Source organism: Arachis stenosperma, chromosome 1 (genome assembly GCF_014773155.1).
Source record: "Arachis stenosperma cultivar V10309 chromosome 1, arast.V10309.gnm1.PFL2, whole genome shotgun sequence".
NCBI lineage: Eukaryota > Viridiplantae > Streptophyta > Magnoliopsida > Fabales > Fabaceae > Arachis > Arachis stenosperma.
In genome coordinates, this window is record NC_080377.1 from 19,374,689 (window position 1) to 19,400,840 (window position 26,152).

Consider the following 26,152-nt stretch of genomic DNA (forward strand, 5'->3'; position numbering starts at 1 on the left):
CTTTCTGGCATTTAAACACCCTCTGTGTGGCATTTTTGGCGTTGAACACCAGGCTGCTGCCCATTTCTGACGTTAAACGCCAGTCTGGCTATCAGTTCTGGTGTTTAACGCCTATAATGCTGCCAGACTAGACGTTAAACGCTCATTCTGCTACCCTTACTAGCATTTAACGCCAGCCAGACACCAGACACCCTTTTCTGGCGTTAAACGCCAGTCTGTGTGCCATTTCTGGCATTTAACGCCCATAATGGTGCCAGACTGGGCGTTAAACGCCCACTTTGCTAGCCTTACTAGTGTTTGAACGCCAGTAAGCTCGTCCTCCAGGGTGTGCTGTTTTTTATGCTGTTTTTTATTCCTGCTTTAATTCTGCAGCTATTTTTGTGACTTCACATGATCATCAACCTAAAGAAGACATATAATAACAATGGAAAATAAAATAAAAGAGTAATTAATATAGATAAATAACATTAGGTTGCCTCCCAATAAGCGTTTCTTTAATGTCAATAGCTTGACAGTGAGCTCTTACAGAGCTTCATAAATGCTCAGAGCATGATTGTGGCCTCCCAACACCAAACTTAGAGTTTGAGTATGGGGGCTCTGCTTGACTCTGTATTGAGAGAAGTTTTTCATACTTCCTTTCCATGGTTACAGAGGAAGATCCTTCAGCCTTGAACATAAGGTAGTCCTCATTCAGTTGCAGGACTAACTCTCCTCTGTCCACATCAATCACAGCTTTTACTGTGGATAGGAAGGATCTTCCAAGGATGATGGATTCATCCTCATCCTTCCCAGTGTTTAGGATTATGAAATCAGCAGGGATGTAAAGGCCTTTAACCTTCACTAAGATATTCTCTACAAGTTCATAAGCCTGTTTCATTGATTTGTCTGCCATCTAGTGAGATTCTTGTAGCTTGTACCTCAAAGATCCCTAGTTTCTCCATTACAGAGAGTGGCATGAGGTTGATACCTGACCCCAGGTCACACAGAGCCTTTTCAAAGGTCATGGTGCCTATGGTGCAAGGTATTAAGAACTTTCCGGGATCCAGTTTCTTTTGAGGCAATGTCTGCTGAATCCATGTATTCAGTTCATTGATGAGCAATGGAGGTTCCTCCTCCCAAGTTTCATTACCAAATAACTTGGAATACAACTTCATGATTGCTCCCAGATACTGAGCAGCTTGCTCTTCAACAATGTCTTCACCCTCTTCAGAGGAAGAATATTCATCAGAGCTCATGAATGGAAACAGTAAGTTCAGTGAAATCTCTATGGTCTATGTATGAGCCTCAGATTCCTTTGGTTCCTCAATAGGAAACTCCTTATTGGTCAGTAGACGTCCCTTGAGGTCTTCCTCACTGGGAATCACTGCCTTTTCATTCTCTCTAGGTTCGGCCACTTTGGATGTGGTTATGGCCTTGCACTCTCTTTTGGGATTCTCTTCTGTATTGCTTGGGAGAGTACTAGGAGGAGTTTTAGTAACTCTTTTACTCAGCTAATCCACTTGTCACTCCAAATTTCTTATGGAGGACCTTGTTTCATTCATAAAACTGAGAGTGGTTTTAGATAGATCAGAGACTATGTTTGCTAAGCTAGAGAGGCTCTGCTCAGAATTCTCTGTCTGTTGCTGAGAAAATGATGGAAAAGGCTTGCTATTGCCAAACCTATTTCTCTCACTATTATTATTATTGAAGCCTTGTTAAGGCTTCTGTTGATCCTTCCATGAGAAATTTGGATAATTTCTCCATGAAAAATTATAGGTGTTTCCAAAGGATTCTCCCATGTAATTCACATCTTCCATTGTAGGATTCTCAGGGGCATAAGCTTCTCCTTCAGAGGAGGCTTCTTTAGCACTGTCAGATGCAGCTTACAATCCAGTCAGATTCTGAGAAATCATATTGACTTGCTGAGTCAATATTTTGTTCTGAGCCAATATAGCATTCAGAGTATCGATCTCAAAAACTCCTTTCTTCTGAGTCATCCCATTATTCACAGGATTTCTTTCAGAAGTGTACATGAACTGGTTATTTACAACCATCTCAATGAGTTTCTGGGCTTCTGCATGGGTTTTCAGATGAAGGGATTCACCAGCAGAATGGTCCAATGATATCTTAGACAATTCAAACAGACCCACATAGAATATACATATGATGCTCCATTCTGGAAGCATGTCAGAAGGACACCTTTTGGTTAATTGCTTGTATCTTTCCCAAGCTTCATAGAGGGATTCACCTTCCTTCTATTTGAAGGTTTGGACTTCCACTCTAAGCTTGCTCATCTTTTGAGGTGGAAAGAATTTGGTCAAGAAAGTATTGACCAACTTGTCCTAAGAGTTCAGGCTTTCTCTAGATTGTGAGTCCAACCATGTTCTAGCTCTGTCTCTTATAGCAAAGGGGAAAAGCGTAAGTCTGTAGACCTCGGGATTAACCCCATTGGTCTTAACAGTATTACATATTTGCAAGAATTTAGCTAAGAATTGATGAGGATCTTCTGATGAAATTCCATAAAACTTACAATTCTGCTGCATTAGAGAAACTAATTGAGACTTAAGCTCAAAGTTGTTTGCTCCAATGGCAGGAATTGAGATGCTTCTTCCATAAAAGTTGGAAGTTAGTACAGTATAGTCACCAAGCATCTTCCTTGCATCTCTAGCATTGTTGTTGGGTTCGGCTGCCATGTCTGCTTCTTTTTCGAAATTCTCTGTAAGGTCCTCTCCGGAGTGTTGTGCTTTAGCTTCTCTTAGCTTCTTCATTCTTCAGAGTCCTTTCAGGTTCAGGATCAGCTTCAACAAGAATGTTTTTATCCCTGTTTCTGCTCATATGAAAAAAAAAGATAACAAAAGGGAGTAATGGAATCCTCTATGTCACAGTATAGAGATTCCTTGATGTGTCAAAGGAAAATGAGTAGAAGAATGAGAAGAGAGAGGAGGTGAGTTAAAAAATTTTTTAGATGAGTGGAGGAGGAATGTTAGCAATTAAATAAAATAAATAGAAAGAGATGAGAGAAAAAGAGTTTTCGAAAATTTTAAAAGAAATAACATAAAATTAGAATTTAAAACAATTAGTTAATTACAAAGATTTTTGAAAAAGGTGTTAGTGATTTTCGAAAATTGGAAGTGGAAAAGTGGTTAGGGGGTTTTGAAAAAGATAAGAAATAGTAATTAGTTGAAAAAGATTTGAAAATAACTTTGAAAAGATAAGAAGTTAGGAAAAGATTTTGAAATCAAAATTTAAAAAGATATGATTGAAAAAGATTTGATTGAAAAAGATATGATTTTAAAAAGATATGATTGAAAAGATATGATTGAAGAAAATTTGATTTTTAAAAAGATATGATTGAAAAGATATGGTTGAAAAGGATTTGATTTTTTTTAAAAAAAAAATATGGTTGAAAAGAAAATTAAAAAGGGAATTAAAAAGATTTGATTTTTAAAATTGATGACTTGACTAACAAAAAACTAAAAGATATGATTCTAGAATTCAAAGATTGAACCTTTCTTAACAAGAAAGTAACAAACTTGAATTTTTGAATCAAAACATTAATTGTTAGCAAGGATTTTTGAAAATGTGGAAAGATAAGAATTTAAAATTATGATTTAAAACATGAAAATTTAAAAAAAATTTGAGTTTGAAACGAAATTACCTCCTCTGTGTCATCCTGGCGTTAAACGCCCAGGATGCTATCCATTCTGGCGTTTAACGCCAGAATGCTACCTCTTTGGGCGTTTAACGCCCACACCAGAATTCCTTCCTTACTGGGTGTTTTTCTAAACGCCCAACTTTTTCTCTGTGATTCCTCTACTATATGTTCTGAGTCTTCATTTCTCTGTATTATTTACTTGAAAAGAGATATTTTTATTTTTGAATTTTTAATAAAGAGAGAGAAAAACAACAAAACGAAATAAAACATAAAAATGCAAGATTAAAACAAGTAATGCATGCAAGGACACTTTGAATATCAAGATGAACACCAAGAACACTTTGAAGATCATGATGAACATCAAGGACATATTTTTGAAAATTTTTAAGAAAAGAAAGATATGCAAGACACCAAACTTAGAAATTTTTAATGTTTAGACACTATGGATTTGAAAATGCATATGAAAAACAGGAAAAGACATAAAACAGGAGAATTTAAAGATCAGAACAAGGAAAATCATCAAGAACAACTTGAAGATCAATGAAGAACACAATACATGAATTTTTTTTCGAAAACTTGAGAAAATTTGAAAACATGCAATTGACACCAAACTTAGGATTTGACACTAGACTCAAACAAGAAACACAATTTTTTTTGTTTTTATGATTTTATTAAATTTTTTGTATTTTTTGAAAATAAAACTAAAATTACCCAATCTAAGCAACAAGATGAACCGTCAGTTGTCCAAACTCGAACAATCCCCGGCAACGGCGCGAAAAACTTGGTGCACGAAATTATGATCACACTTTTCACAACTCCGCGCAACTAACCAGCAAGTGCATTGGGTCGTCCAAGTAATTCCTTACGTGAGTAAGGGTCGATCCCACGGAGATTGTCGACTTGAAGCAAGCTATGGTCATCTTGTAAATCTCAGTCAAGCGGATTCAAATGGTTATGAGGTTTTGATAATTAAAAGATAAATAAAACGGAAAATAACATATATATATATACTTATGTAATTCATTGGTGTGAATTTCAGATAAGCGTGTGGAGATGCTTTGTTGCTCCTGAACTTCTGTTTTCCTATTGTCTTCATCCAATCATGTGTCTTCCCTTCCATGGCAAGCTGTATGATCCTCTCAGTGAAAATGGTCCGGCTACGGTCTCTGTACGGCTAATCAATTGTCGGATTTCTCGCCTCGGATGAAAAATACCAGGCACAGCTACTGTAGGGCAAATCATCTGTCGGTTCTCACTAGCGTCAGAATAAGATCCATTGATTCTTTTGCACACTGTCACTGCGCCCAACATTTGCTAGTTTGAAGCTTCTCACAGTCATCCCTTCCCAGATCCTATTTGGAATACCATAGACAAGGTTTAGACTTTCCGGATCTCAGGAATGCTGTTTAGTGTTCTAGCCTATACCACGAATCCTAATCTCATATTCAGATGCTCTATTGTCAGGAGAGTCGATGTGAATTGTTGATTAGAGACCCAAGAGAATATACTCCAGCTGTCGTCCAATGACTACATTGAACATCATGTAGACCGCTTTGTGGTTGTCAGGCACGCGGATCTTGGCTAAGCGAGTACTAAAGATAGAAGGTGATTGTCACGGGTCACCCTTTCAGTCTGACTTAATTGAATTAAGTACAAGAGTATATCTTGGAGAAGAAGTAGGCGTGAATTGAATGAAAAATAGTAGTACTTGCATTAATTCATGAAGAATAGCAGAGCTCCTCGCCTTAATCTATGAGGTGTAGAAACTCCACCGTTGAAAATACATAAGAACAAAATGGTCTAGGCATGGCCGAACGGGCAGCCTCCAAAAAAGGTTCGAAGAACTCCTAAAAGGTCAAAGACATCGAATACAATAGTAGAAAGTGCTATTTATACTAAACTAGTAAACTAAGTTTACAGAAAATGAGTAACTAAGTGCAGATAGTGCAGAAATCCACTTCCGGGGCCCATTTGGTGTGTGCTTGGGCTGAGCTTTGAAGCTTTCACATGCATAGGCCATCCTTAGAGTTAAACGCCAGCTTGGGTGCCAGTTTGGGCGTTTAACTCCAGTTCTGGTGCCAGTTCTGGTGTTTTACGCCAGAAAGGGGTCTCTGGTGAGAGTTTGGACGCTAGTTTGGGCCATCAAATCTCGGGAAAAGTATGAAATATTATACATTGCTGGAAAGCCCAAGATGTCTACTTTCCAACGCAATTTAGAGCGCGCTTATTGGGCTTCTGTAACTCCAGAAAACGCACTTCGAGTGCAGGAGGGTCAGAATCCAACAACATCTGCAGTCCTTTCTCAGCCTCTGAATCAGATTTTTGCTCAGGTCCCTCAATTTCAGCCAGAAAATACCTGAAATCACAGAAAAACACAAAAACTCATAGTAAAGTCCAGAAATATGAATTTTGCATAAAAACTAATAAAAATATACTAAAAAGTGACTAAAATATACTAGAAACTACCTAAAAACAATGCCAAAAAGCGTATAAATTATCCGCTTATTATGCACGCACACATGCTAAATTCTTTTTCGTGCGTACGCACGCATGCTTGTGCACATGCACGCATGGCTGTGTGCTTTCTCCTTGTTTTCTTCATGTTTTCTCCCTTTGTACATGTTTCCTTCCACTTTTACATATCCATTCTTACCTCTTTGACCTGAAATCACTCAACAAACATATCACGGCATCGAATGGAATAAAAGTGAGATTAAATTGCTCAATTTAGGCACAAAAAATGCATGTTTTCACAATTAAGCTCAATTTAGAGAGAAAACACAAAAGTATGCTATATAGGTGAATAAATGTGGGTTTATATGATGAAATCCACTCAAATCAATCCAAAATTTATCATCAAATATGGATGCATCACACCACCAGCTGAGAAGGTACTTTTTTCCTGTTGTTTAAAAAAACAAATCCTGTTTCATCCAAGAAATTATTAGATCTCAATCCCTTACAGTTTTCATTCATATAACTGTTAAACTTACATTGTTACAGGCTGCAGGAGAAAACTCCAATGACAACCCTACAACCTTTAGGGAGAAGCAGCATATTGTTAGGCCTCCAGCTCCATGATTCGTGCCTCCACCCATACCAGCACCGGGGCCAACCTTATGGTTCAAATCTCAACCTTCCCAAGCGCCAAACCTGATGCCTCACAGCTCCAATCAAATGACTCAATAGTTGGGAAGACTACTCCAGGAACTAGTCATGATGCGATTTCTGAAGAGACAATGGCAGCTGCAAATTCAACTACTACATCATGACTTTTGAAATTTGACCCAACACACGGCTACAAGCCTCCAGGACTCAGGCCTCCTAAGCATGGGTGACACTTATAATAGGGATTTAGATATGTGATACTGTTATTTTGGTATTTGAGACTTTAGTTTGAAGGATACAATTATGTCAACAAATGTCTTGCTGTTCTTTTGGTATTTTTGGTATTTACAAATGTGTAAGTTTTGATTAGGGCCATGTTGTCTCTGCAATGATATTATCATTGTGAATATCTGAATTACATGTTTCTTGACAATATGAATATAATGGTATGAATTTCTATGCTTTACAAGGTTTACTTCAATCTATGTTACATGCACAAATATTTGCTGCTCTAATTTGCATTAAGTTCAGGAAACAAACTTTAAATAGTCATTATAATAATTCATATTCATATAACTTACATCCACAATGTTTACATATCCAATCTTATCTTGCCACACAGTTCTTAGATACCCTAAAATTATTCATTAGGTTGCATACATAGTTGTTCTAAATAAACAGGCAACCATAATACCAATCAAAAATGCAAAAATACTACAACCTAACCCCAAGCATCTAGTTTCACCCATTTTTTTCTGCTCTTTCCCAATTGATTTTCTAATCCAATCAACCTAATTTCTAGCTCTTCCACTTTGTCATCCACCGTATCACTAAGGCCTTCAAATCGATGATGATTCTGCGACAATACCCCCTTTGATATTGTCTTCGAAACATGCTCATTCTACATAATCATATAGCCATACAAAAAGCAAGCAATATCCTTCTGCAGTCTACATATAGACAAATTCAAAAAGGTTAAAACCATGAACAGACCTGGAACTAAGTATAGAATCGAACACATTCAACACAAAATTTTCCTTGTACATACCTTGAATTTAGGGCAACGTAAGAATAACCTATCCGGATTATTTTTGGTCCCAGACATGAACATAACAGCATCAGACCCGCAACAGCATTTTGGGGAGACCCATCTCTTCTTCCTTTTACCTACAATACTCTCATTAGAGTTCATGCTATAACTCCAACTATCACCATCTCGTAGGTTAGAGGATGTGCAACGTTCTCCACTTCCAACCATGGTCCCCTAGGGTTTCCTTATTGTTTAGACTATGAATACTTTGTGCAGAGGTTGGGGAACGAAAAGATGAAGTAAACTTTTGCTCCTTCTTAACCTAGAAACGATGTCGTTTATGAATGTGACAGGGGGGACAAATCGACCCCTGTCCATTTACCCTAATCCAGGTTGGCACTTAACTTTGGACTAACTGCTAAATCAGCGCCGGTAAGTGCCACATCAGACTTTTTAGTCAACTATGGACGGGGGATATACGGGAGGGGGCGCGATGAGTTATTTTATGCATAGACAGGGACCGGCGTGGGTTAATTTTTTGGTGAGGGATTGCCTTGTCCTATTTTGAAATGGATAGGGACCGGGTTGGGTGTTTACTCAAAAAAATACTAAAGAAAGAAAAAATGCTCACCGGATTGACCACAATACACAGGACCCAAAGCTTTCTAACAGAGGAGTAGGAGAGGCAGACAACCAGCCCAAGCACGACGACGGCAGAGGAAAGGATGGTCACAACAAACCAGGATATGCAGAGGCGACAGATGGTGAGACAAAGGTAAGAAGTACGAGTGGATGAAGACAGAAAAAAAAGAAGAAACAGATGCCCACACCTCTGACGATGACAGTGATGAACCAAAGGATGACGAGAGACTGGAATAAGGAGGGAAGTGAGACTCAGTCGAAGAGATTGAGAAATTGGGGGAGGATGAGGCCGGGAGGGAGGGAGGAACCGTTTGACTTACAGGGTAAATAGCAAAACGCAACATTATTTTTTGAGTTTGGAGAAAGATTAACAAAAAACACAAACCTTGATCCGGTCCGAATTTTAAAAACCAGCCAGGTTGAAGCAGGTCAAAGTTGGTCTATTGCATCTGCATGTCTGGTCTAATTGATGGCTCGACCTGGTTTAAGATCCGAATGACCGTCCAACCGATCAAGTCGAGCTCGGTTTGATAATACTACTTTTAGGACAAATATAACTAATAGATGGATCTTTCTATTTTTTTCAATTATTTTGTAAATTGTGATTTCTTATTTTATAATTTTTAAATGGGATTAAAAACATTATATAAAAAAATGTTGAATAATAAAACATTACACTTTACAAAATAATTGAAAAAAATTAAGAAAATTTATTTTCAATAATACTTGATAATAATTTTTTGCCTATAAGTATGGATAATAACCGTGTTGCATCATATCTGTATATTCGATTTAAATAAATACAAATGGATATTTTAGATAAATTATTAAATTTTATGAATTTAACCTTCTTTATGATTGCTTAGAATTTGCAATCTGATGACTTTAATTAGCCAAGATTATGGTGTAAAAGCTAAAATTATTCCTTATGTATAAAAATGTGTTTGTTAGACTTCTTAGTTCCTATTAATATCATAGTTATCAGAATCAAACTGGTAATTAATCTGGTCATATAACTAAATTACTGGGTTATTAGTTTAATTAATAAGCCACAATTTGAATCGATTGATTCGGTCATAATTAAATATGAATATAAAAAAATAAATTTTCATTTAAATTTAATTTAATTAAATTATATATAAAATATAATAAGACATAATATATATATATATATATATATATATATATATATATATATATAAATAAATAAGATGCCTATAATAACTATGAGCAGATATAAAGTATATAAAAAAAAAAATGTGTGGCAATCAAATATGTTGATATCATATATATAATTATTAGTGCTATATATATCGAAAAGTTATTTGACTTGGTGACAACATGATATTATTAAAGTTTTTTTTTTTCTAGCACTTTCTTTTTGGAGGCTTTTCATAGTTGATATCCTACGGTGTTCCACATGTTGTGCGTTTACTGGTAGAGGTGCGGATTCAACAGTTGATCGCTTTTGGTTCGATACGAACCGTTTGATTTTTAATGAATTTGACTACTGTTGACCGGATTAATTACAAGAACGGTCCAAATAACAAACCGAACTGACTGGACTCTCAGTTCACTGATTATTTGATCGAATCGGCTGATCCGGTATAATTCTGATAACTATGATTGATATATGGCATTTTGTATTTATGTTTGGTATAGCAATTTTGCAGGAAGTGATAGACACTGTAAATTAGTTTTTAGTGGAACCCTCCATTGAAAAAAAATAAGATTATTAAATATAAATACTGGCTAATGTCTTTCGTAAAAAATGAATTATATTGAATAAACACCCAATTCGGTCCCTATCCATTTTAAAATAGGACAAGGCGACTATAAACTCCGTAAAATTAGCGAATAATTAATTAACAAATCAAATTTTAATAAAAAAAATAGAAATGTAAATTTTATAGTAAAATAAGATAGAGCTAATTAAAATAAGAATTTTGATGTTAATTTTAAAATAAAATATAAAAATTAATCTTTTAAAAATAATAGAAAACGACTAAACATAACCCACAAAACCCCACCGCCACCTTTTTCTCTCTCACTCTCTGACTCTGTCGCCAAAAACTATGGTTTTGAAAATCGAGTCGAAATTGTCGGTCGAACCGATTTAACCGAAATCTGGTCTCCTATTTATAACCGTTAGAAAGAGCACCATTTAAAAACTGTCGAATCGGTCAAAAACGGACAGTTGGACCGGATTGGTAACCGATTCGAATAAAACCATGCCATTTTGTTTATTTGTAAAAAAAAAAAAAAATTAAAATACAGAACCATTCGCGAACCAAACCAACCAACCCCCCGCCCTTCCCCCAATTCGTGCACTCCCTGAGACCTCTGAAGCAAAGCAAAGGTGCAAAACCCTGGCCCTTCATTGCCGCCGCTGTCCCCATGTCCTCAGCGCCGCCGCTTCTTCCTATTCCCCGTTTTGAAGAACCCAGGTAGCTCGACACGTCGTCTTCATCTTCGTTGGCTTCTCTGTTCGTGGCTTGGAGTAGCTCGCCGTCGGGTCGCCGGTTGCCGTCCATCGAAGGTTAGTGGCCTCCGCTTCTTCCTTTTAATTTCTGAATGTTCGGTCTTCTTCTTCATTTGAAGTTCTGAAATTGTTGTTTAATCATGGTTGTTCCATTTTTCTTGTAATCTTTTGTAATTGCCTGTTGCTGATGGATCTGTCTTGTATTTGCTGGTTGGTGATGACTGTAAATTTTGTTTTTTTCAAATTTATGGATGGCTGGCTCTGTTAGTCTGATTTAGTGTTTTACTGTTTTGTAATTGCTGGATTTAGTCTAAAATTTTTGTCAAAAACTTTAATAAGAGCATTAAGTTCATCAGTTTGTGCTTTCCATCTCGCTACAAGAGCTGACTGTGAGGAAACAGCGGATTCTAAGCTGACCACTTTGTTGACCAGCTCATCAATCTTCTCTGCCATTTCTGTCACAGTGAGAGTTGTATGAGAGCCAGCCTCAAAGTGTTCTTTAATCTTCTCCTGTAGTAACTGCACCTCCTGTTGATGCTGACTTATTTTATCTGCATCTTCTTCCAACTCCTTTGTTTCAAACTTACTGATTTAGTCTGAAATTTTTGTTCAAATTTACTGATGGCTTTGTTTTTGTAATTGCTGGTTTTGCTCGGTGAAGGTTTTGTGTTTTGGAATGTTTTATAATGTGCTAATGTTTGTAATTGCTGGCTTTGTTTGTAATTGCTGGGTGAAGGTTTAGTGTTTTGTGATTATTTGTTGATGATTTTTTGCCGGTCCGGTTCTCAGAACCTTGCCAAAAACCCATTCCCCCTCTCTCTCAGCCAGCAGCAGCAGCAGCCAGCGCCCACGATTCCACCAAAACGTCACTGTTTTGAACTCATCAATGGTGAAGGGGCTCCACGGCCAGAACCTCCCTGCTGATGTGACACAGGTCGTTGATCAGCTGGAGCGCCATTGCTTGGCTCCTGATGGATCTCTCATCTCTAAGCCTCTCTACAACGATCTCCAACTCGTATCTCTCTCTATTTTTCTCTCTCTAAGAACTCAAAACATTTTTTGACTCATTTTGACGAATGTTTGACTTTGGTATTGACTCGCTGAATGGATTTGCAGGCCAGAGAGGAAATGTGTAGGGAAAGACTGCGTTACTTGGAAGCCATGGTAAAGTGTTTTCTATAGAATGAATTAGGGTTTTAGTTCTATATTCTATGATATTTGTATCTGTAAAATGATTAATAAAAAAATAGCAATAGTATGAAGCTGTTATAATATATTCATTTTTCTTTTCTGTTTTTTGAAATTCTGGTGGTGGTTGACTGACATAGTGGCATGACCTATTCAATCTGATTCATTTAAAGGTTATTAATTCTGCTATGTTGCTCCTGTCCTCGATTTCTTGCAAACAATTCTGGCTATTGAGATTTTTTCTAAAACCAATTTTGACTTGGGTCTAAATGTTTGGATGGTGTGATCCACAAACTCTTGGAAGGGTTGTCTTGTCTCTTTTTCCGCAAGATATGGTCATAATCATGAGAAAAGTTAGCATGATAGGATGCATTAGGGTTTACTGATATGTGGTTCTGATACCGTGTGTTGGTTACACTTTCAGGCAATATATTCTGAGGCCATTGCTATGGTGGAAGAGTATCAGCAAGCCATTTCAATGTCTAGCCTTGGTGGACTTCGAGATACTGGCGGTCTTTATCCTCAGCTTGGGTTAAGGAACTCCCCTCAGGTACAACTATTAGAATTGTAACTCTGTCAATTTTGGTCCTGTAATATTTTACGTTATGTATACAGAGAAAACGGTTGCACTCTACCAAATTGTTCCTTATGGGAATCGTTTGTTACATGAATTGTCTCCTTTCTTATCATAACTTAAATGATAGGATACAGGGGTTGATATTTGAATATCAGTATAATTAAGATACTGTGATTTTAATTTAGGTATTATGAAATTGATAACAAAAGATACTATTGAGTTCTTCATGAAATTACCTAGCTCTAATCTAAGAGGTTCTTTCACAAGTAAATGAGGAAATAGGTGCTATAATGTCTAAGCTCTCAATATAATTAAACAGAAGATGGGGGATTTTGGAACAACTAGTAGCTATTTATCCCTTATCCCATTTGCAATGCCACATTTATGTAAGATTGAAAATCACTCTTGAATTTATTAGAGGTGGAAAGTGTCTTCAGGCATTAGTTACCAATGTTCTTTGTTGGAAATTGGAATGTAGAGTTACAATAAACTAGTGTATTAATAGACACTACCCACTTATTTATTAAATGTGTGTAAAATTAACAAATGTGGAATTAGTTAAGATGGTGAGTGGCTTACACTCTAATCAAGAGGTCTTGTGTAACCAAAAAAATTCTTTGCTGTAGATTATATAAAATGAAGGGTATTTTAGGAAGAAAGTTATGCACAAAGTCTCTCCCATATCCCCATTATATATAATAGAAGAATAGAAGATAGATATACCACCTCTTCGTGAGCTTCATTTGGTAGTCTTTTACTTGATTCAGTTTGTTTAGCAAATAAAGCCTGAGTCTAATATTTTGAATTTTTGTAAATGAGATGTGGGTCTATCTTCTGCTTATTGATACTATTCATTATTGTTAGCAGAGGAATTAGCTTAAATAATGTGTTTCCTGTGGATTAATATTTGCTTGGCAATGGTAAAGATTTGCTTCTTTGGTAGTTGGCTTTAATAGACCTAAGAATATATTTTTGAACCTTAACATTATAAGTGTGCTTCATTTTAGTCTTTGAAATTTCAAAATTAACTATTTGGTACTGAAGTTATATTTCATAGATCATTTTAGTCCTTGGCCAGTATATGATTAGTCAACAGTCATATTTTGCTGAGGTGTCACATCAAAGGACATGTCAGCATGTCACATAGCTTTCCATGTAGTGTTGATTGATGATGTGGTGTATGCCACACCATTGGTCAACATTACATGACTTGTGGAATATTAGAGATTCAATAATTGATTTATTTAAAGTACTAAAATAAAGAGTGTGTGCATTTTCCGAGACCAAATTGAACCTTGACTTATTTAGCTCTTATAGAAACATTTCTATATTTTTCTGTCATGTTATGATAGAATATGTTTCATTGAGTTAACAAAAAAGTTACATATCCATCTGTATCAGGTTTATGAGATTTTGGAGCATCAATTGGTTGTGGCTGAAGCAGCCCAAAGGTTGAGACTACCTCTTATCTCCAAGGATGGAGAAGTCCATACTGAGGATATTGAAAAATTGAGTGTAATGTCTCGAAGCTCCCTTGACAGTACCAACACCAGCACCACGAACAACTCAAGCACAACTTCGATTAATTATGCTACTCCAAACAGTTCAGTTACTGGGATTAATTCTTCCCTTGCTGCTATGGATTCAGGGGAAGCTGCAGTTGGTGGTGTACCTAATCGTTTTCTTGGTATTACACCTGCTTATTTACGGCAAACTCAACATCAACAAACAACATTATCTGTGGTATGCTATTTAGCAAAATATGAAAATCAGCTTCTAAGCAAGGACTTTCTATGATAGGTTATATTTTGATGTGATTCACTTGGTTATGTTTTCCTTATTGACACATGAAACACGCTTTCTAGGATATGACAGAATATCACATGTCACTCTCACGTGAGATAGAGGCCCACTTGAAACTGAAATGTGATAAATTGTCCAATGCCTTTGTTTTGGATGACAATGGTAAGTTTGACCAGCATATTACTGATCTTATATAGGGATTGAGGTTAACTGATATATTTTTTTTTTGTGTGTGGTTCGGCATGTGATTTTTTTGCAGCTGATTTCCTTTTCTCTTCACTCAGATTCTTCATCATCAGGAATTCAAAGTTCAAGTTCTCGGCTTCCAGAAAGGTCTGATCTCATTAAATTACCTTAATTCTTTTAGTAGTTGGCAAGCTGAATTGATTTTTACCTAAAAAACATCATTTTTATGGGATAAAGCAATTTGTTATATATTGGACCTACAAGTATATCTAAACCCTTGTTTGAATCGTATGTCATCAGAGTTAGGACATGCTAGTTTTTTTATAGACAGTCGACCTTGGCATTATACAGTGGCCCGCAAAGTCATGTCTAGATACTTGTTAAAGAAGTTGTACGAAGTTAGATATCAATCACATTTTATGTAATGATTGTATTGTGTTAATGAAATGATCAATGCTCAATATTTGTTTTACTTCTGATGGTCTGAGTAACAAGTATCAATGTTATGCAAGTCTTGGTTTCTCTAGCACTACAAATATAGAGGATTTTTATTCCCTTTAAAAATAATCTGTTTCATTTAGGTTTCTAGGTGATCACATAGCTTATATTTGCCATTACTCATGTCTTATGCTAACCAGAAACATTCATGCTTTGAATGAAATTTCTAATATGAAGTGAGTAACATAACATTAATATGTTGATTGCTTGATTCAGTATATGTAAGTTCCATACTGTACATATCCATGATTATGACTTCATGCTCTTCATATCACTTCTTTTTCCAGGGTCAAACTGTTGATTGAGGAGATTGAAAGAGAAGAAGCTGCACTGCGAGATGATCTATATTCTGCAGATAGGAAATTTGCTGAATATTATAATGTACACACATGCATTTATTACAACCACCATCTTTCTTGCAGACAGATACATTTTCCATAGCTCTACTGAGTCTGTGTGCACACACACATTATAGAGGGAGGGAGGAAGGGAGAGTGTATGAGTGTTTAAGATTTGCTTTTTGGCATAATGCTCATGATGATTACATATTGAAAAAAATTGTTTTTGACAAAACAGAAAAAGGGGTGGATGTTGGTTTCAACTGACATGAGCCCATTGATTTATCACAGTTTGAGCGGGAAAGTTAGTTAGTAGTTGGGGTTGAATTGAAGGAAGTTCATCAGGTGGAGAGGGATTATGTCTGGTGAATAGGCGTGTTTTGGGGGAGGAGAAATTCTCAAGTTTTCTTAGAGTTGTACACTATACAGTGGATTTTCTTTCATTTCTCTACCGTACTAATTGGATACCAGTTCTAACAACATTATTCTCTGTCAGGTCTTAGAGCAGATACTTGGAGTGCTTATCAAACTTGTTAAGGATTTGAAGTTGGATCATCAGCATAAACATGTGAGTGACTATAATATGATAAAATCCATGATTTGATAGTTAAGGCTGTATCTTGATTTTTCCCAATGTGGCAATATATTTGTAGGATGAGCTGCAGAAGACGTGGCTCTGTAAAAGATGTGAGACCATGAGTGCAAAATTGAGGTTTGTTTTTTGAAATACGCCCTTTACAATGTCATGATTATCCAATATCAATTTGCTTTGAGGGTTTGGTTTGAAATGATAAGATGATAATAGAAAATCACAGAAGTGAGTCATTTGGTAAAAAGACAAGTTGCAACTCTATTTTCTTGGTAGGGGTCATTTGAAATTCAGCTTTTCCTAGTCTTCATCTATAAAATTTCCTTATTCGGTCTCTTTTTAAAATTCCATGATTGGCTATTCACCACATTATTTCTTTGATGACTTCTCCAACATTCTTTTTGGTGCTTCCCCTGCTGTGACTATTCTGGTAGCCTCTACTCCACGTTGTGCTCCCATCACCGCACCTTGCTGTTCTGCCACTATTCATTGTGTTTCCACTAGTGTCCACCATGAATGGCTCTTTTCGTTGTGTGTTTCCTGGATGATGACCCTGTGGTCGCCTTCATCTGCACAGCCAAACCAGGTGGTTGCATTTTGTGCCGGTCACCATTGTGCCTCAATGTACCTTGGAACCTTCTTGCGTGCTGTTCAACCGCAACAGAATCTGTTGTGCATGTTGTTGAACAAGGGTTATGAATGGATGAAAAAAAAAAGAGTATATACCCATTTTGGTCATCAAAGAATTTCAAACTAGACATTTTAGTCCCCAACTAAAATTAATTACTCGATTGGTCCCTAACAAATAATTCCGTCAGTCACTTAGGTCCTTGGCTTCGTCAACTCTAACGGAAGACAAAATGGTCCCTGAAAACTCTTAACATGGGACAAATGATCTTTGACAACTCTAATAAGGGACAAAATGATCCCTGATCCCTTTATTCGAAAACAATACTGTTCTTCTCCAATTTTTATCATATCTCGCATAATCCTAACATTCATACTCTCCTTCTTCACCTTCACAATCTTCTTTTCCATCTCTTCCTTCCTCCTCTTTAGCTCCAAGATTAAGCCATAGTGTAATTGTCACACGTGTCGCACCTACCTCAACATGTCATGGACCACACACTTCCTAAATCTTTGTGACTGGTACATTCATCTCCTCTGCACTTCACCCACCAAAAGCATCCACTTGCACGTCTTTGATAACATCACGTCCAACCCCGACAACGTCCGCGACATCCTCAAGACCAAGTTCCACAACTATTCCAAGGGCACGCCTTTCTCCACTCTCCAGCAAGCAATATAGACCGTTAGACATTAGGACATCATGAGAAGATTCTCCTTCGACATCATATGCAAATTCTCATTTGAAATAGACACCGAATGCTTCTTTCCTTCTTTCCCATAGTCCAAGTTGGCAAACAGTTTCGACCTCGCATCCAAGCTATTACAACGAGCAATGTCGCCGTTGCCGCTCATATGGAAACTGAAGCGATTACTGAACATTGGTTCGAAGAAGAAGCTGAAGGACGTTAACAAATCAGACTTGCTGTCTGGATTCATGGGATCCATCGAAGACGACAACTAGTTGAGAGACATAGGCATTAGTTTCCTGAGTATGAATTGGTTGAGAATAAGTTGAAATTTTTTTTTCTTGTGGACATTAAATTTAGAGTGTGCATTGTGTAATTTGAAGTTATAGTGTTAGACTGTTAGTGTTATGCGAGATATGATGGAAATGGGAGAGAACAGTGTCGTTTCCGAACAGAGGAGATCAGGGACCATTTTGTCCCCTGTTAGAGTTGTCAGGGACTATTTTGTCCTCTGTTAGAATTAACGGAGTAAAGGACCTAAGTGACTGACGGAGTTAATTGTTAGGGACCAATCGAGTAATTAATTTTAGTTGGGGACTAAAGTGTCCAGTCTGAAATTCTTTGAGGACTAAAATGGGTATATACTCAAAAAAAATAATGGGAATGCTAGGGAGCTAACACTTTTAGTGGTTCAAATATAAGACAATAAATAAATAAATAAATAAGGATCACTAACATTTCTCAAAAATTAATGTTAGCTAAATATTGTACATGAACAGATATTTCGAAACATTAAAAGTTAAAAATGACATAAATTTCAATTAACAGAATAGCTGGTTTGCCTTGTATTCCATATTATATTTTGGTTTAATTATTTTGAAGGTATTTATAATTTCAGCCAATTTTGAAATAGGTTATTGTATTTAAAGTTTATAATCAAATCTCTATTTCCTTAAATTTTTCTATTAAGTACCTATAGATAAATATTTATATCATGTTTTTATATTACAAACATTTCTGAACCAGGTCCCTCTAGTTTAAAAAGTATTGTCATCAAGATCCAATACTGTAAAAAATTTCGTAGAATGCAGGTATATGACTATTTTTAATCTAAACGTACTTAATGAAAAACATTTGTACAGTATACGGGATTGGTTAGAAATGTTTAATCGATACCCATATAACCGAAAATTAAGTGAAACTGGAGAGGTTTTCCAAAGTAAATTAAACTTTATTATTTTTATTATTGGTAGAAAGTTGTTTGTTTAATAAAAGATATATTTGCCATTACATATCAGGGTTCTGGAACATATTCTCCTGCTTGAAACTTATACAAAGGACTCTATACCTGCGCTTCATAAGATAAGGTACAGATGATGACCTCTGTAAGTTCATAAGCAGTTCTTGATATAGTATTAATCAACTATTTTTTATCCATTTTTTATCTCAGGAAATATCTTGTTGAGGCAACTGAAGAAGCGTCGATTGCGTATAATAAAGTAGTATGTTCCTACTCCCTATGTCTCCAGTTCCATGGTTGAAAATTTTGGAAATTAAACACCTAGCTTGTGGTCTCATTTTAATTATACCTTTTAAATGGTTTCAGAATGTGATTGCAGCTAAATGGTAGTCATATAGTATTATGTTCATGACTCTTATGGATTGTCTTTTCCTCCATTGTTGTGGTTGTTCATCATATTTGTGTTGGTTGATATTCTGGCAATTTTACCAGGTAACTCGCTTGCGTGAATACCAAGGTGTTGATCCTCACTTTGACAACATTGCAAGGCAGTATCATGACATTGTAAAGGTGATTTATTTTGCTAAAAATTTATGATATTTTATATTTACATTTTTTAGATTAAGATATATATATATATATATATATATATATATATATATATATATATATATATATCACAAAATTCGGGGCAGCAATAAGAAATTGTAGGAGAAATATGTCTGTTGAACAAAATTGAAACTCTGAGAAAGCAGGAGCTAAAATTCATATCAATACTCCTTAGCGATGATATTGTTTAAATTGTCTGATTGGTGTTGTGCAGAAATTGGAGAATATGCAATGGACAATCCACCAAGTTGAAATGGATCTGAAACGTTTACCAGATAACACCACCAGTTAGGAGTTTTTATTCATTTGGCCTCTTAACAGTGGTTGGTTTGATTTCTGTAAATGGTAAAAAGTGTATATTCTTTGGTTATGACTGCAGTGATTGTTACTTGTCACCGATGATTTAGAATGATGTCTTACATCTTCTCAAGATTTTGTGCAATTTTCAACTTGTGTGCTTTAAACATTTCCCAGGAATGACTCTCAATTTTTGTAGAAAGGGGAAACACAACTTTTGTACTTTAATGACAATGATGTTTTTACCGTTAGATCACTTTGTTCACTTTTAGTTGCTCATAGTGGTTGCTTAAGAATCTATAAGCACGGGCATAACATAGTTTTTGATTGCGGATGGCGATGAGTCAAAAATCCGCCATAAAGTTATAGTGGATGGCGTTGCGAAAAATGGCGGATTATCTAAAAAATATACATAGATATAAAAAAAAACATACAGAAAAATTGCAAATATAATAAATTATAAAATCTATTTATATAAGTAATTTTTTAGTCATAAAACATCTAATTAATATAGAAAATATAATAGCAAATTTAGCAAATAAATATAACATCAAGTTCAAAGCATAATTCAAAAGTCATAATCAAGCCATAAAATAGAAGATATAAAACATAAAAAATTAAAAACTATAAATCATCTATATTCAAGCTCTCATCAAATTTATCCAAATTAACACGATTATTATTGTGTCCCTTGCCCCTCATTATCTTCTGATTCGGTATTATTGAATTGAATCTCCTCTTCTTGTTCTTCTTCATTTTCAGAATTCTCTTCATTTTCAAATTTTGGTTCTTCTTCCTTTTCCACAATTACTGTCTTTCTTTTTCCTTTTTTTTGAAGCTTTAGATCCACTTGGTCCACCCTTTGTACCACCTCTTGTAGTTGCAGGTTCTTTTCTTTTTCTATTTTGTTGTCTTCAAGTATTTATTGTAGGCTCATGTCCCCCATTGCTTCAAACACAAGATTCCAACTCAAAATGTTGTCATCTTAATGAACCAAATCAGCATCATCATCCACATCATCATCTCGAAAAGTGACATCTCGAAAAGTGACAGTCCAGTAGAAATGACCAATAAGCTAAATTTTGGAGAAAAATAAATTATCTACAGAGGCCACAGTTGGGGATTGAAATTTTAAAAAACCAAATTGAAGAGAGGTTATATTATTGTATTATTATTTACCACTCCAAAGTAGAGATTTTAAGTTTTTTTTCTATATTTTTTAATTAACATTCTCAATAAATAAAATTAAGAATTTAATTATCTTGTGTTCTAACTTCTAAAGACATATTTTAAGAATATAATAATATTTTTTTTCAAAATTTTTTATATAAAATAATTTATTTTCTAGTAACTTTTAATAAATGATTTTTTATGATATTCTTAAAATTTACTTTAAAACACATATTAGCAAGCCTCATTAAAATGCAAATCTTCCTGTCTTGTTTCAACACAGCTTTATTTATTTTAGGATAAAAGTGAGTACTTTTATTCCCGAAATTGAAAGGTTAATTTATTTAACAACGGCTTTAATGATAAAAATCTGGACTATTTGCACAACTTGTGTGTTTAATTGTATATTTAAGATATATGAATTCTATTTAATGGTTTGTGTATCTTGCAGTTGTAGTTGTAATCACATGAGGAGAAATTGTGGTTAATGTGACTTGTTTCTGAATTAGCTTTGCTATGATTTGATACTGATATGCCATGCTCGTGTTGAATTGTACGGCTGAGGGGTCGTATGAGTGCAGAGCACACATGCGTGTGTGGGCGCAACATGTAAGTTTAGCTACACGTCAGCTTCAGGGAAATGATTCGACTTATTTTTCATCCATGTCATCGTTATCTGCATGATGGGGAAGGAATAAAATGGTGGGAAAAGAATAAACATAGATATTAGGGTAAAAAACCATATTAAGCCAACAGGCTCAAAAAATTACGTAAATACGCCAAAGTAAAAATCGTTTCAGCAATAAGCCAGATCGTATTTTTATATAATTCGAACCAGGTTGGTTCGAACTGTATTTCTTAGTAAATCGAACCAGGTGAGTTCGAATTAGGGTTTTTTCTTGGTACTAAATCGAACCAGCCTGGTTCGAATTAGGGTTGAAGGTAATTCGAACCAAGGTGGTTCGAATTATAGAGAGAGAAGGTTTGCATGTAATTCGAACCGGGCTGGTTCGAATTACACCAATGATAGAACTATGTGTGAGGCTGACTGAGCGTATCTATGGACGAGGCAGATCCGAATCGGCTAAAGAGATGCGGCCTATGTCGCCAACCCGGAAACAGTTTAATTAGAAAAAATAAACGCAAAACTGTTTCAAGATTCATTGATCATACAAAATGAATGTCCCAGAACAGAAATAAAAAAAAACATAGGTAAACAGACTATAACATAAAAAAAAAGTAGAAACCACTATCATACATGATTGAACTTTAAAGAAAAAAATACATAACAACATGCATACTAGCAAGATGCGCACTAATGTAGATAATGCTAACACTAACAACATGCATACTAATGGTGTCCTGTCTGAGACGAGCCTCCAACCTGTGGGCAACTACGTCGCGTGTGTCCGGGTTGGCGACATAGGCCGCACCTCTTTGGCCGATTCGGATCCGCCTCGTCCATATTCGTCCGTATCCTAGTGGATCTAGGACGACCCTCTCTGGCACGCCTCATGGCAGGGTCTGGAATCACCGTGGGCCCGTCGTAAGGTGGCCAGAAGCCCTCCGGGATGGGAGGTGTGAATCCCATCCGATACACATTGAAGACCGAGCTAATCTGATAGACGCTGTGAACGTAAGAGGTCCAGGTGACCCGTGAGTATGCACAGCACGCAAGTGCGTGCTGACACGGGAAATGAAGAGCCTGGAAGTATCCGCAGTCACATGTCCGAGAGGCAAGTGATACTCTGTAAGTACCCAAGGAGAAAGAACCAGTCGGAGTTGTCTCTGCTACAGTGAACTCGGAGTTATCCCGGTCATACAGCGTCACCGTGAAGCACCTGGCCGTCTTCATGTTGGCCTCAATACACTTCACCAAATGCTGACTGAATTGTTGTCCTGTTCCCATCTGGGCCTCAGCCTCTCTCCCCTTGCGAACAAACAGTTCCGCAAGCCTACAATATGTTGCCTTCACTAGGGATGCTACAGGGAGATTTCTGACCCCCTTCAGGATAGAGTTCACACACTCGGAGATGTTCGTCGTCATGTGACCGAATCTCCGCCCCTCATCACGATGCTGAGTCCACAACGAGTAATCAATCCGGTTCGCCCATTCACACATCGCCGGATCTTCAGATCGCAGGATATCAAACCAGTAATCAAATTCAACCTCGGTCTTCGCATACGCCGCGTTCACTAGTAGCCTCCTAGGGTCTTTGCCCTTGAAGGTTAGGGCAAAATTAGCCGCAACGTGTCGTATGCAGAATGCACGGTACGCAGATGGAGGTAGCCAACCGCCGTCAGGCGCCTCAAGCGCAGCCTTGATGCCGTTGTGCCTGTCCGATATAACCAGCAGACCGGGCTGCGGGGTCACGTGCTGTCGAAGGTGCGAGAGAAAGAATGTCCAGGATTCCGCATTCTCACCCTCTACTAGTGCGAATGCCACAGGTAGAATGTTGGAGTTCCCATCCTGTGCAATCGCGATGAGCAACGTTCCCCCATACTTCCCATACAAATGTGTGCCGTCAATGCTGATTAGCGGCTTGCAATGACGGAATGCCTCGATGCAGGGCGGGAACGTCCAGAAAAGTCTGTGGAAGTACGCTTGAGATTCGTCCACCTGTCCTCCAACTCGAACCGGGCTCGTCTTCAGGACCGCAACACTCCCAGGCATCGTCAGCTGGACACCCAAGACCCACCTAGGCAGGTCGTCGTAGGACTCATCCCAGTCACCGTATATGAGGGCAATAGATTTCTGCTTCGCCATCCAAACCCTCCGGTAAGTTGGCCTAAAACCAAAGTGCGCTGCCGTGGCGTTCAGGAGCACCTTGATGCTAACGGATGCATCGGCCCTAACCATTGGCATAATGAACGCGGAAATCACATGATAATCCAAACTCCTGTGGTCACTCGAGATGGATGTGGCCAGGCAAGTGTGAGGTCCATTGTACCGTTTGACCTCCCAAATGCCCTTGCGCTTCCGGAGACTCAGTCGAATCAACCATGTGCACCCGTTCCCAAACTCCGAACACTTGCCCACATACCGGCGGTGATCGGACTCCACCACCTTGTACTGTACCCCTCGCCGGATGCTGTAAGTCTTCACACTTAAAAGGGCCTCATCTTTATCCTGGAATTGCTGACCAACCTGGAACTCTGTCAGACCAGTAGTCCCTTCCGCATCTCTAGCTCCGAATCCAACAGCGTGCCCTAAAACCCCCTCATGTCACATGGCGTCCAAGTCCAACGAGGAAAAATGTGGTGGATACTGCTGTGTGCCAGAGCTAGAACCACCTACCTCCAATGCAGGCCCAGTCGCTCCAATATCATCAGCGCTATCATCGTCAATCATATCCGGCTCGACGTCATCCTCGTCTTCATCGTCCAAAAACCCGTCTCCTACGCCAACAGGTGCAACTCCCAGTAAAGCGTTCGGCAAATTTTCCCTTTCCACTACCTCGTCGCCTTCGGTGGCATTGAGGTCAACAGCGAAAGATGGGGAGGCGACATGTTGGACCACTGGTTCGTACACAGGGACGGACGAGGAAGCAACGGCAGGCCGGGAGCTAGAACCTGCTGCATTCGCTATAGTGTTCGTATTCCTGTTCGAACCGCTGGAGCTGGATACAACATCAACCAGCCGGGCCAACAACTCCGGTGTCCTCACCTCCGGAAACTGCCGCCGACAGAGATGCATTACTTGCAAGTCCGCATCATTATTAATCGTGAAGCAATCATACTTCACCGTATTCTGTAGCACCGTGACTGGAATGCGATAGAAAAACTTCTTTACCCGCTTCGCACCGTCCAGACCGAGCTTCATTAGCACAGCGCTAACAAGGTCATCGTAACTCGTCGTAGATGTTATGACAATACACAGAGGATTCTTATCTGTGAACTTTACTCCGGAACGAGTTTTTCTATTAACAGATCCTCTGTGGTGCACCAAAACCACAAAACTCTCCTCACTAGCCATCCTACTCCCTCTAATGAGACTAACTCACGTTTGGAACCATATATATACAGTCAGTCTCACACATAGTTCGAACCGGGCCGGTTCGAACTATGATTGGTGTAATTCGAACCAGCCCGGTTCGAATTACATGCAAACCTTCTCTCTCTATAATTCGAACCACCTTGGTTCGAATTACCTTCAACCCTAATTCGAACCAGGCTGGTTCGATTTAGTACCAAGAAAAAACCCTAATTCGAACTCACCTGGTTCGATTTACTAAGAAATACAGTTCGAACCAACCTGGTTCGAATTATATAAAAATACGATCTGGCTTATTGCTGAAACGATTTTTGCTTTGGCGTATTTACGTAATTTTTTGAGCCTGTTGGCTTAATATGGTTTTTTACCCTAGATATTATTATAGGATATTTAATTATTTATTATGAAACCAAAACATATTTGTATAGGATATTATACGCAGGGGAGTAAGTGGATTTAGATCATTCTGTCAACCGTATTATCTATTCATATGTATATATTAAAAATCAATAATTAAATTAATTATTCGTATAAAATATATATATTAAAATATAAAAGATATATTAAAAATAAATTAAATAATATATATTTTATATATTTATATAAATATATAATAATTATCTTTTAGTATACATATGATACTTTTATAATTTGATTATTCTATTAAAATTGAATCGATTTTTAATTTAATTGTTTTTAATAATTAATGAGTAATCAGTATAATTGGATCCCTTTTTATTGGATTAGATATCATTTTTTTGTTTTGTGTTTAAACATGCAAAGAAATAAAGCAAAAATTATCTTATATTCGAGCGGATGATTTGTTAGAGATTAACACAAGACTCAAACCAAACAATATGATTAGAGTTACTCTTGGCACCATATCTAGCCATTTAATCTGTAGCTCTATTTACTTATCAGGTCACCCACTCAACGTAAACAAGCTAAGGACTGAGATAAAAAGTTCCTGAATCTTGTGAACTAAATCTGTTATTTCAGATGAATACCCACTTGTAAGATCATGCATGATGAACAAAATGTCAAAACAATCCATTTCACATATAATATCCTTCAAACCGCAATCCCAAGTTAAAACCAACCCCCTCCAAGCAGCAAATAATTCACATTTGATGATAGATCAGGGAAAATGCTTCCAGAGCAGCCCGAGATCCAACCTCCCTTAGAATCTCTACTAATACACCCGAACTCCGCTAAATTTGAATCCAGATACAAGCTTGCATCACAATTAACTTTAAAACTGTTGCCTGCCAATGGTTCTCGACACATGCGATTTTGGAGAGACCTAAAGGCATTGTTTCGATTCCTGTAAATCTGTAAGTCCTTGGTGATAATTCTGACCAGCCAAGGCCTTCCGAAACCACTCTTCAAGAGCAGTACTAGCCGTGGAGTCCAGGATACTAGGATCCAACATATGTCAAATTGCCTTTGAT

General features: G+C 37.2%; 2 protein-coding genes and 1 non-coding gene across 4 annotated transcripts; 2 read left to right on the plus strand and 1 right to left on the minus strand.

Annotated features, from left to right (window-relative positions):
• Positions 1-2,159: 2,159 nt before the first annotated feature.
• On the plus strand, positions 2,160-2,267 carry LOC130948584 (small nucleolar RNA R71). The gene has a single exon (XR_009073102.1). It is a non-coding gene; the product is annotated as a small nucleolar RNA R71 (small nucleolar RNA).
• Positions 2,268-10,694: 8,427 nt separating this feature from the next.
• LOC130939255 (AUGMIN subunit 4-like) lies at positions 10,695-19,788 on the plus strand. Of its 2 annotated transcripts, none has more exons than XM_057867376.1 (14): positions 10,695-10,953; positions 11,686-11,911; positions 12,013-12,060; positions 12,509-12,634; positions 14,063-14,404; positions 14,527-14,626; positions 14,749-14,797; positions 15,436-15,529; positions 15,983-16,054; positions 16,140-16,198; positions 18,690-18,758; positions 18,842-18,893; positions 19,124-19,201; positions 19,455-19,788. In XM_057867376.1, the coding sequence occupies exons 2-14, from the start codon at positions 11,783-11,785 to the stop codon at positions 19,530-19,532; spliced, it is 1,296 nt and encodes a 431-aa protein (XP_057723359.1). In that variant the 5' UTR covers positions 10,695-10,953; positions 11,686-11,782; the 3' UTR covers positions 19,533-19,788. The 2 variants fall into 2 exon arrangements, with proteins under 2 accessions (XP_057723359.1, XP_057723365.1); XM_057867382.1 differs by having other exon boundaries at positions 11,721-11,911.
• Positions 19,789-22,058: 2,270 nt separating this feature from the next.
• LOC130976370 (uncharacterized) lies at positions 22,059-24,683 on the minus strand. The gene is made up of 2 exons (XM_057901221.1): positions 23,999-24,683; positions 22,059-23,917 (listed from the first exon to the last, which is right to left on the minus strand). The coding sequence occupies exons 1-2, from the start codon at positions 24,681-24,683 to the stop codon at positions 22,059-22,061; spliced, it is 2,544 nt and encodes an 847-aa protein (XP_057757204.1).
• Between the last annotated feature and the right edge of the window lie 1,469 nt (positions 24,684-26,152).

Excerpts from the sequence above, each read along its gene's own strand:
- LOC130939255 (XM_057867376.1), top strand. The coding sequence starts at position 11,783 with ATGGTGAAGGGGCTCCACGGCCAGAACCTCCCTGCTGATGTGACACAG. Across the intron at positions 11,912-12,012 it reads TCTACAACGATCTCCAACTC|GCCAGAGAGGAAATGTGTAG; the intron begins GTATCTCTCTCT and ends ATGGATTTGCAG. Across the intron at positions 16,199-18,689 it reads ACCATGAGTGCAAAATTGAG|GGTTCTGGAACATATTCTCC; the intron begins GTTTGTTTTTTG and ends ATTACATATCAG.
- LOC130976370 (XM_057901221.1), bottom strand. The coding sequence starts at position 24,683 with ATGGCTAGTGAGGAGAGTTTTGTGGTTTTGGTGCACCACAGAGGATCT. Across the intron at positions 23,918-23,998 it reads GCCTGCATTGGAGGTAGGTG|GGCACGCTGTTGGATTCGGA; the intron begins GTTCTAGCTCTG and ends AGGGGGTTTTAG.